At 45.4% G+C, this 12,405-nt stretch overlaps 1 protein-coding gene across 1 annotated transcript; it reads left to right on the top strand.

The window, feature by feature from the left end:
• Positions 1 to 4,560: 4,560 nt before the first annotated feature.
• On the top strand, positions 4,561 to 7,890 carry LOC135829795 (protein kinase C epsilon type-like). The gene has a single exon (XM_065342180.1). The coding sequence runs from the start codon at positions 4,701 to 4,703 to the stop codon at positions 5,805 to 5,807; it is 1,107 nt and encodes a 368-aa protein (XP_065198252.1). The 5' UTR covers positions 4,561 to 4,700; the 3' UTR covers positions 5,808 to 7,890.
• The last annotated feature ends 4,515 nt before the right edge of the window (positions 7,891 to 12,405 follow it).

The following is a 12,405-nucleotide window of genomic DNA, read 5'->3' as shown; positions in this document are numbered from 1 at the left end:
AACTTTACAAGTACGAGATTTTCACGAGACGAGACTGCACCCATTGGCTTGTTTCGTATGAAGCAAACAAGTTACTGAACCTCTCCACAATGGAGATTTCCCCTGATATGCGAATTTATTTGGCAAACTCGGTCAATGAGTCCTTGAACCTTTCCCTCCAGATTGGGAACTGCCAACGATAGTATGCCACTGACCAGTGCCTTACTTGTAACGTACTAATGTGCAATGAATATGAGTATTTCGACAACACATCTTTACTTATAAAGAAGAGGCACCTGTGACGTGTGTCTGTGTGTTACGCACAGGCCATCCTGCGGAGCAGCGCTGCCCTGATCTGAGCACGCGAAGCGTGCGAACAGTGTAGCTAGCGGCCGCAGAAGCACTGAGCACGCGAAGCGTGCGAATCGTGTAGCTAGCGGAAGCAGCCACAGAAGCACTGAGCACGCGAAGCGTGCGAATCGTGTAGCCACCACCACGTGCTGAGCACGTGTGCTGTTCATGCCACGTTCTAGCTAGGCCATACTATACTAAAGAAGAGGCACCTGTGACGTGTGTGTGTGTGTAGGTAGCAGACAAGATCAGTACGAGTAGCAGTAGCAGCCGCGCGCAGAAGCACTGAGCACGCGAAGCGTGCGAATCATGTAGCCACCTAGCCTAGGCCATAGGTACCGGTAGCACTAGCAGCCGCGCAAGCGCTGCGGACCACGTGAACCGTTCTCTGCAAATAGAAACATCTGCAACAAAAGGATACGAAAGATCTGCACTGACTGCACTCTGCATCTGATCTGCAGTGAAGAGCGCATCGCACTTTTGTTCGTAATTTTATGAATTTTTTGAGCCGCTTCATCCGCCACCAGGTGATGGACAACCCTGACCAGCCTCCCGAAGGCGTAACAGACGTCCCTCCTTCTCCTTCCAACGATGAAGAACCTCCCTCACCAGGACTTCAGCGGTCTGGCCACCACCACGTGCTGAGCACGTGTGCTGTTCATGTACTTGCTTCACCGGCATGCCACGTTCGGCCAGGCAACGCTGGCCGGGGGTGCTGCTAGTCTAACATAAGCCTTACCGTCAAGAAGGTGAACTCGCGTTCTTCGCACACTGTAGGCAAGGGCAAAGAGATAAAAATCGATCTAAATCCGAATAAAATCAGCACACGTTTCCGTAAATGAAAGGGTGAGCATAAGCAAATGAATCGAAGGAAACTGGTCAACTTTCAAGCCATTTGGTTTGTCTCTTTGAGTGCCGGAATTGTGCTGCCCGGTACGTTGGTAGGACTCTTCAACACCTGAAATCACGTATCAGACAACATGTGCCGTTGCACTTATTACCACCAGCAGCCAGAGCAAAGAGGCCAAAGCGTGGTAGACCGTGTAAGAACCCAGTTAGCTCAGTAGACAAACACGCTGCGCCGACAGCGCCGCCTGTTCCCGTGTCACCACCGGCCCCACCACCTGGGGTGCCGTGGGTGGCTGGGGCTGGGGTGGGTTTGCCATCATTGACCTGGCCACCACTTCTCGACCCACTGCAAACGGCAGCGGAGCCTACTCTAGCACAACATCATCGTCCTGGAATGGAGGAGGAGCCACCGAGACACACTGAACCTTCACCTCGGCAGTTGCCCTTGCCTCCGCCTGAGCCACCCCCTTTACCTTTGGTGACTACCGAGACGGTGGTCCCCCGGTGCTGGGATCCACGGTGCCGACTGTGTCTGGACAGAGAGGGAGATCATCGACAAACCAAAATGAAACCAATATCCTCACCCATAGACCCAGAAGAAGCACAGCAAACTATTCACTTGAAATTTATGCACGGAATGGACTTGGCCCACGCAAAATGGACAGTGGAAATGGGTGTGCAGTAGCAGAGAACCCAGCAACGGTGACGCGGAGCAGCGGTCAAACGACTTGTGATGCTGGTGGAGATGATGGAGCCATGTTGGAGGCAGATAAGGAGTGCAGTGAGACTGAGCATCAAACGGATGATGAGGAAGTGACTGATGATGATGATGGTGGTGATGAGGACGATGATGATGAAGATGAGACGGAGGACGAGGATAAGGCGGAGGAGGTCGAAGGAAAGGAGCGGGATGAGACGGAAGAGAGCGACGTGAGCAAAAAGTCAGCTGTATTTTGTCACTTGTTATCACGTCCAGATTGTCTTGGTGTGTACGATGATTCTCACTTTTCTGTTTTGTGCCGTGCAAGTTATGTTAAGCAGTTGAAGGTTCTGGAAGCTGTATGTATTCGTGTGCATAATCCTGTTCTTTGTAAACAAAAGAAGCATGTAGTCGCGCTAAAGTTGTTCTCGTAGCTGGTTATCAGATGTAAATGTTGTGTCATGTTGCACTGTATCACCTCTTGCTTTGTGGCTGCACTCAGTTATATACGTTAGCACTATGTTTGACACCTATTATGTAATGCTGTAGCACTTCCTTTGTTGTTCACACTTTTAATTAATTTTGCTGTTATAAAATGTTCTATTGTTGTACACAGTACCCTCAGTTCCGATACTATTCACTGATGAGCGGAACACGAAAATCGATTTTGAATAACATAAAAATCCTTAAAAATTCCATGAACTCGTTGTTGTCTGGCCATGTCTGCATCGATTATACTCCTAATTGCACTAAAAAAAAAAAAAGGAAATTATCGTGTCCGTTCCCAAAGGGAACTCACGACGGCCGCTAACACCCGATAAACCCTACCCAGGCAGGCACAGTGGGTTGGTCAAAGACCATGGTTGAGATACGAGAGGTACCTGGTTCAAGTCCTGCCTGGGAGCGGTTTTTCCAGCCGTGCTGCTACCCACAGTCAACTGGGAACATGTGGCCAGGCACAAGGGGTACATGGATGCAGCTAATGGGGTCGTTTTCGGCACTTGTGCCAGTGGTTGTGAGACTTATCCACTCACCCCCACCGTTAGGCGCTGCATCTGCCGCTAGGGTTTATAGGGTTTATTGACAAAAATAGCACTTGAAAAATAACGCTAGTGTATTCGACCTGAAGAGTAATGGAATGAAAGGCCTAGTCGAAAAAATTATAATTTAATATGGCTTCTGTGCTTCGTGTGCTGATTTGCTTTCCTCCAACCAAAAATCTAAGAAGAGTAATAAGGCTAAAGCGGTGAGAGCGCATGTTTCGAGGAAATCAAAAATGAATACTAGTGGGTAGTAGCAGGGAGTGTTAAAATTAGTGCTGAAACAATTATATCGAGAGAGGGGCGCAGGTTGGTCACTGCACTCGAATGACATCCGTGGACAGGCGTGCACGTTCGCAGTTTGGAGCTTTGAGAAGCAAATAAGTAAGTCGTCATCCCATTGTTTACTTTTGTCCCTTTGCCTCTGGGTGCATGCTAAGTGATTGTTACGACAATGTTCCTTTTCTCTTTCGTCCACGTGTGGTTCACGCATGCATCACCGCATTTGTTAGTACAGTTCACGCTCCTTGCTGCCAGTGCGGGTCTCGAACTCCTGATTATCACGTAACCGGCAGGGTTAAAAAGCACCAACAATGGGATGTCACTTAAAGGGGAAGTGCGGTGAAAAATTTAAATTTCACAGCCTGTAGAGCTCAGTTTGATTTTGATTTTCTCCGATAACCATGGATTCCTGGAGCGGAGGTGCCTCTAGAGCGTAGATTGTTGGAGCTGTGGTTCGAGGCCAAGACAAGGCACCAAACTCACGACTCAATTCATTAAGAAAGGTACGAAGAAGAGAGTGGATTGCGAGAGAGTTGAAGAACAGCAACCGGCGGAACAGAAAGCTCAACATCAGGAGACACCATCACCCGAATCATCGCGTCCATGCACACAGAAGAAATAAAAAGAGCACGAAGTCGCAATTCAGGACCCGGGCTTCCTTTGCTTATTGTTGTTGTTGTTGTTGTTGTTGTTGTTGTTGTTGTTGTTGTTGTTGTTGTTGTTGTTGTTGTTGTTGTTGGTGTTGTTGTTGATTTTTACTTCTTCATCAAAACTGAACACAAGTTGTAGATCGCCATTGTTCTGCTTTCCGATATCTTGCAAACGGTGTGTTTGGAGATATTCAAAATTTGGCGGGCAAAAAACAAGCCGTTCAGGCTTTGCACTCGATGTCTGGTGTGACCGCTCGACAGGGAGCACAAAAGCCTGCTGAGCGCCAGCGAAACACTCACTCACGTAACCCTCACTCCGAGTTACCCTCACTCCGAGTAAGCCTCACTCACGTGACCCTCACTCCGATCCGAGTAAGCCTCACTCCGAGTACATGACAATTGTACTATATGTAGTGGTGAGTACCCAGCTGACTCTGACGTGATTGTCCGCGCAGTTCCTTGTATCTGGTTCACGCATGCATCACCGCATGTGTTAGCACAGTTCACGCTCCCTGCTGCGAGCGCGGGTCTCGAACTCGCGACCTTGTGATTCGCAGGCAAGCTTATAACCCCTCGGCTAGGCTAGTACGTGTACTGTAGGGTTTATAAAAGCCTGCGACATAGATTTGAGACCAGTTTCAACTAATGCCTGAGACAAGATTCACCGTTGTTTACCAGTGAGTGTCGCTGGACGCTAGCCTTAGGATAAATTTCGTACTGATTGTTATACCGTTTTGTCAGTATTGATATAGTGAACAGTATCAGAGGAGAGGCACAGCTTCCCAGAAGATTGTTTACCCTGCAAGAGAAACGCCGTCTGCCACTCCTGCAGTAGTATCAAAAGGCGCAATGAGTTCAGTAAAAAATCTTGTTACGTTCCCAGCGCTAAGTGAAGTCACAGATGCAGCGGTCCGGTCTCCGATGGAGCGAGATACACAAAAGGCAAGTGATGGCGACGAATCACACGGGAACGGCATCGAAGCATTCAATCTGCTGAAGACTCTCGGTAAGGGCAGTTACGGCACTGTATATCTCGCTGAGAAGAAGAAGAACAAGGACCAAGTGTACGCTATCAAGGTGCTACAGAAGCATACGGCTATCGAGAAGAATATTGTAAGGAGAACCATCAGTGAGAAGAAAGTTCTGGCTATTGCGGGTCGCCATATGTTTTGTGCGAAAATGTTTGAGTGTTTTCAAACTGCCAGCAGGCTTTTCTTCGTTATGGAGTATATCGGCGGCGGAGATCTATGGTTTCACTTGGAAAAAGAAAGAAGTCGCCGTTTTGGTGAGTCCACAACTCGCTTCTACTCCGCTCAGATAGCGTGCGCCCTACTTCATCTGCACCGTTCAGGAATCATTTACCGTGATCTGAAACTTGAAAACGTCATGCTGAGCAGTGATGGACATATCAAAATAACAGACTTCGGTGGGAGCAAAGTAACCCTGGGAGCCACAACATCAACATTCGTCGGCACGACTGAATATATGGCCCCGGAAATGGTCAGAAGGACAGCTTACAACGCGTCTGTTGACTGGTGGGCTCTTGGCGTTCTGATGTTTGAGATGATGTTTGGCTGTGTGCCCTTTAGAGGCGCAACAACAGAGGTGATATTCCGAAACATTGAAGCCCAGCCGGTGATATTCCCAGACACCAACTGCAGTAAACATTGCGAAAGCGTGTTGCTGAGTTTGATGCACAAAACTGTTAAGCAGCGTCTGGGATGCACGGCTGGGTCGCAGGTACAAACGCATCCGTTTTTCGAGTCAATACGGTGGGAGGCGCTAGAAAGGGGCGACATCAATCCGCCCTTTATCCCACCGTTTGACTCGAAGACGGACACATCAAACTTTGACACGGAATTTACGGACGAGGTCGCCGTTCTCGAGCCCATTGACGAATGGATTGTGGCCCGGATCGACCAGTCTAAATTCAGAGACTTTGACTTAAGAGATTAGCATTGCATTCCGTGGAGCCAAATTAGGTTAGCCGACACACGGTTTCGTTACTTAACAGCTCCAGTTGTTATTCAAACTGTGCTCTTTACCGCCTTACCTAGGAAAATCTCCGCTGCATGTGTTTGCTATATTCATTGACTGAGAAATATTTGCTGTGTGCCACAGGCTTCCAGGGTGCGATTGGTGGAAAGTTTGCCATTTTAGCGTGGCCATTTCTTAATCTGTTGCTGATGTTGTTGTTGTTGTCGTCGTCGTCGTTGTCGTCGTCGTTGGTTTTGTTGTTGGTTTTGTTGTCGTTGTTGTTGGTTTTGTTGTCGTTGTTGTTTTTATCGTTTTTGAAGTATTAATTCTCACGATGGCACCATCGCCAATAGGATTTTTGGTATTGTTGTTGTTGTTGTTGTTGTTGTTGTTGTTGTTGTTGTTGTCTTCGTCGCCGTTATGGTAACAAAGATTGGGCATTGGGCATTGTTTTTTTTCATTTATCATTGTTTCGATTCATGTCTTTTTCGTTCATTCTTTGATTCTTAGTACTGTATAGGTTAGTATTTTCGCTGGTCTACAGCTCTTCATTTTTGGCCACCGTGATCCTGCTTTTCAACTTAGCTCCGCTGTTCATTTTTATGCTTCCACAATACCATCTTGTCATTGGTGACAAAAAACTGGTTTTCTCCCTGCTACTGCGTCTGCCTGTGCGAGCTATATTTTTTCTAGGCGGTCTGGGTCCAGGGGCATAATTATGTGCAATCAGCTGCTGCAAAGGAACGTCTATTGAGATTTTCAAGTGGCTAGTCACTAATCAATGCGTTCATGGCGTTGCTAACCTTCCTTCATCTTTGGCGTGCTTTGATTTCATTGACCCTTTTTACTAGTAGGCTTTACCCAAGTCAGCCGGCCGAAAACGAGACCGATTGAAAAATGGCTAAGCTTTATATCGCTAATTTTAGAGGATTGCTTTGAGACCCGCCGAAAATCTACCAAATGTTGCAAATTGTGTTTTCGAACGAATGTTGCTTCCAAAATCTCAACTATTTTGAACTCAATATGCCAACAATTTAGTCAGTTTTGAGTGTCACCTGTGTCCCTGCCCTCCCACCCTTCATTTCTGTGCATAATTAATATCTCAACAATCGACGTAATATTGCCGTACTAATTCCATGGAGAACGAGCAGACTAATCTAGTTCCCCTCTCGGAGGCAAGGAGAGACAGGAGGAAGCACAAGCACGGCACAGAACAAATCAAGGAGAGGGAAGCGGTGTCGCGAGGAGATGGAGACTGATGATAACGAATACGAGGACGATGGGATGGACGGCGGCATTGGAGTGGAGGTGGAGGATGAGATAAGTGATGAGGAGGTGTTTGATGTTGACAAGAGGAAGTCTGCAGTGTACAAGTATTTGGTGTCCAGTCCAGAATGTCGTAAGGTGTTTCACAATTCAAGGTTTAGTGTTAATCGAAGCTGTGTATATTCTTACTCGGACCCTGTGCTATGTAAACAGAAAGAAAACGTTGTATCACTCACACTCTTCAAGTAATACACACGCACCATTACATTCATTCACACAGTATCCATTCATCTGCCACTACCTTTCTCACACACACTATATTCACACATTGCAAAGATGCAAACTTCGCTTTTTGTACTTGCTGGCTGCTGTATGTTTACATGAAACCATATTAGCTACATGTATATAAGTGTGCGTTTTAGTTATTACATTTTATGTGACGGCGTTCCACTGATGACAGTCACAAGAAAACGGTATGGAACTTAACTTTCTTCAATTTTTGCTGTTGTTATGAATGCACAAGTTATCTTATTTATCGCCATTCTTAATATCATTGCTTTTTTATCACTTTGTGCCGTGATGTGATTGCCATGCCTACAGGATGCCTAATCGCCATTGGGGATATACACCCGGTTTTTTCCCTCACAACTGCGTCCGTCGGCGCGAGGGTTTTTTCCCGGCTGGCTCGGTCCAGGGAAATTAATCTGACGGTCCCAAGTGGTTCTGCATTATTGCCTATTTCTGCCATCCACTGGCACGCCTATTCTATCTTAGACACTGCGTTCTCAGTCCTTGCTTCCATGCCTCACTCGTTATCTGGTTCACATCTGGCTGAGGCCAACTACCATTCACTTTGTGTGTTGTCGCTATTGCTGTCTATGTCTCTGTGTGTGCCAGTATATGTGGAGCAAGAAGCTCTGTCGCAATATTTAGTTATTTCACCCATTAGCACTATATTGATTGCTTATATTTGACTGCTTATGGGTTGCGCAGTTGAACAGTGCCTAGTGCAGCATGGTCACTGTATGAGTAGGTGTTGGTGCAACGGTTGTGCAATCATGAAACTGGGATTCATGAGGCAATCGTTCTGCAATTTGAAATACCGACTGTTTGTCGTGATAAATCTAATATTGACTTCGTATTTGGTCAGTATAGGAATAAAAAGCCTCGTAAAAAGCCTCGGCTTCGCCTCGGTCTTCTACTCGGCTTTTATTTCCTATATAGACTTCGTAATCAGTCAATATTAGATACGTAATCTACTCTTGATTTTAGCTATCTTCTTCTTTGCGCTGTTTCATCACGTCGCTACTGTACTTAATCCACTGTTCTTGTTAGTTTTCCTTTGCCTGTATTTCACCTGACGAGAAGCCTTGAAAGTATACTTTGTCAAGCTGAACACTTTCAAGATGTTCGTACATGTATTTCGAAGTATGCTCATTGGTATTGACAGTGTCATTGTGTGCTGGCAGCAGTGGCATATTCTGTCAATGAATTGATTGCAATCTCTTATTGCCGATGGTGCAATCGTGAGAATAAATACTTCGAAATAATTCAAGCAAACAAACGAACAATAACGCAAAGTTGTGATAAAAGCGAAGAAAGAGGATAGATAACGTGAGGTTGTTTGCTGTTAATGCTGGATTTCTTTTTCTTCATAGCCTCAACAGTGCAATGTACAATTCCCAAATTTAACATTGAGAATGGCGGAGAACTCCGTTGCAACATACAAATGTGAAACTCAATAACCTACTGGCTTGGGGGAAAGATGCAAACAGGAAAAGTCTGAAGAAAACATTTACTGTCACCACCAGGACTGAAAAAGGGACCTTCAATTGAAGCCAGCGGTGCTCTAACCACTGAGCTATGGTGTAGCTGTTATCCAAGCAGAGACGGTATCCTCTCTTAATAACTGAAAACTGAACACATCATAGTCCTGTGTCTGACTCCTCGAGTATACCCACCATGTGCATGTGGTTGGCTATAACAATTAGGTTGGGCAAAGATTGCAAATTGCATTGCCAATAATGATGGGTAGGTAACTGAATGAATTCTCCGTTGAAAACTATTGTTCTAAGTGTGTTGGTGGATGGTAACCGCCTTCAGAAAACAACTTGAGTTTTCACTATTCCCTGGCCATGGTGTGGATAATTACGCAGCAGGGAGTTGTTTCAAATTTTACAGTGAGATCGATATTAATTTTCTAACGCCCAGGTTTAATAGTAATAAACAGAGTTCGCCATGTAGCCCAAATGAAACATATGGGGTTATCGCACCTGTCTGCAGGACAACGTTTGGTGCAACATTCGAATCTGACGTAAAATTGAAAGTAGTCCACATGCCTCTTCGTAGGGCTGTGTTCCCAAAAAAAAATAAAAAATAAAATAAAAAGTAGCTAGTATGGGCTACCTGGACAGATTCACAATTTCTTTGGACCACAATAAATTTGTGAGCACACTTGGATTTGATCATTTGAAATATTCAACGACTTTCAATGCTAATAACTACGCCATTCCGTGTCAAATCCCGCATATTGCACCCTCAGTTTGCCAGAACAGCGCATGAATCTTTCCGCGTGACAACCTCTTCACCAGTACTGTATTCAGTTCTGAAGATGGTTGTTCCCACGAGCTCTAAGTTCGTGTATTCAGTTCATTACTTTGAAAAATTGTCTCTAACTATTACCTATCCACTTCACTGCAATGCGGCGTAGATTCCTCCAAATTTCTACCAAGTGATAATATCCTACAGATTGTTCAGAATGTCTTCACCATACCAAAAATAGGCTATACTAGTATTCATGACTCCTCTAAATCATCTTATATTATTATTTTTTTTATTATTATGTACTTTAACATGAAACTTGGGTATTGAGCCAATAATAAAAGTAGAAAGGAAAAGGACATATGGAAACGAGTTAAGAGTAACTCTCCACCACTGTAACTAGATACTATATACTGTCAGAAAGTGCAACAACTAGGCACAAAACTGACAGAGTACTGAGGCATTCGACGTCCTGACACCTAGCTTCGACACATCTCCGTAGCGCTAACCGACGTACTCTGTCAGTTTTGTGCCTAGTTGTTGCACTTTCTGACTGTATATAGTATCTACTTGGTCCGTTTCATCGCAATTGTCGCTTATCTATCGCAACTAAGAACAAGAGTTATTTTATCGCTCTGTAAAATTTCCAATACGCATAGTGAAGAAGCATGATACAGGATGCCTGTCCGCCACAATAAAAATTATTCAGCGATGGAATCTGATGAAGCAAGTCGAGAAAGGAAGCAAGGTTACAAAAATGTACAAAATAAAACAGCGACGGAGCGCGTTCTTGCACTCACGCTTTAGTTTATCCGACTCTGGCTCTGTATCACTCGAGCTGATGTCACTTGAGCTGACATTCGCTGGTGTGTATAGCTGCTGGCGCCATGGCGTAGAGTATATCTTGCTTTCTCCGCTTTGCGTATGGCAGCGATGGGAAAGGAACAATCGTGGCTGTCACTCTGGCACTTGGAGGAACGTGGGCAGCGTGACCCGTGTGTCACCACTGTGTGTTTCAACAATGTTTTTGAATCAGGCACACATCCCTCACCAGACAGCTGTCATACGCTCTGCTGGATACGCTGACCACGACTCTTGTACTGCAGCTGCCAGGTCGGACAATGTCTTCTTTGCCACCAATTCGCCATCAGTTTGCAGGCTTGCAAAGAGTGCCAGGTCGTCGCACTTGCAGTTCAAACGTGGCGACTGAGCTGGCAGGCCTGGCCGTGACTGTCACGCTCTCAAGGTCAGGATGTCGATTTCCCCTGCTACAGTTCCGGTCTTTGAGCTGCGTTTGGCTTTTCGCTGCAGCGAATGTGTGCATTCACTGCAGCGAAAAGTTCCCCACTTTCCCAACACAATCGTACGAATCGCGATGCCACTGGCGCTAGTCGCGATGGTTTTTTCTTTCTGGTCTCCTTTGATCTTGCCTTCACAACCTCCCAAACAAATGGGAGTTAGATATCGAGATCGGGCTGGGATTTACCTGTCAAAAGGTGCTTGGGAGATAAGCGACAATTGCGATGAAACGGACCAAGTAGTTACAGTGGTGGAGAGTTACTCTTAACTCGTTTCCATATGTCCTTTTCCTTTCTACTTTAACATGGTTGATAAATATGGTGGTAAAGACACACCTGGCAATATGGCGGTAAACACACGCCTGCCCACACACGCTCTCTAGGCTGCAAAGTTCTGGCACAGAGCTCTCCTTCTCGCCACCACCACCATCAGTTCGCTTACCCCCATATTGCCAGGTGTGTCTTTACCACCATATTTATCAACCATAAGTACAGCTGCAGTGGTGTCTTCAACTTCATTCTACTTTAACATGCTTGGACATAGTCTTTGCCTTCCATGGCATTCAAGTACTTCTTGGGTGCTGTGTGTAAGGTGGAATAGGGAAGCGTCCTTGGGGAATCTGATCGCATGACGCTACAGGTTATGCTAGTACGGGAAGCTGTACATGGTCAGAGATGATGATGTACATTGGTGACGCTCCAGACCCCAGATGTGGCTTTGCGTTCACTAATCGCGTCAACTTCGCATAAGTATGTCTTTGGAGACAATTTTTCTTCTGTCAGCGTGCAAAATCAAGTACCCAGAGAACTTTTTCTTCTCAGAGGCAACCCGTGATGATTGTGCCAGGTTCAAACCGAATTTATGCATTTGACTTGCATTGTAAGCGCTCTGTTGGTCGACTCTGCAACGTACATTCCTACATGTACAGTGTTGACAACTGAAATCCGAACCCCTTGCCGGTGCGGCGCCCCGCCAAGGGGGTCGGATTTCAGTTGTCAACACTGTACGTAATTATAGCAATAAAAACTGCTTTATGGCAGTTTTCTAAAAAAGATTATTGTGTTCTAGTCCATGGACCCCGTCTAAAAAGTAAGAAATTAACGAAATGTGATAGCCGAAAATTAAAATTTCACACAAAACCTCACAATAATCACAACACTTGAAATGCTGCTTTCAACACTAAACTTGTACTGCACCAACAATTGGCAACATGCATGCATAGGAAAGAGGATCACGAGGAGAAAAGGTCTTCTACGGTACATGTAGCTTTTCATTCTGTGTGTGATTATTGTGAGGTTTTGTGTGAAATTTGAATTTTCGGCTATCACATTTCGTTAATTTCTTACTTTTTAGACGGGGTCCATGGACTAGAACACAATAACCTTTTTTAGAAAACTGCCATAAAGCAGTTTTTATTGCTATAATTTCTTTTGTTTTTTCTGTCACCAATCAATGGAATGCCCTATCATTA

This window comes from Sycon ciliatum, chromosome 13 (genome assembly GCF_964019385.1).
Source record: "Sycon ciliatum chromosome 13, ocSycCili1.1, whole genome shotgun sequence".
NCBI classification, from domain to species: Eukaryota; Metazoa; Porifera; class Calcarea; order Leucosolenida; family Sycettidae; genus Sycon; species Sycon ciliatum.
Note: the sequence above shows the minus strand (reverse complement) of the source record. Positions and strands in the feature narration are given on the sequence as shown.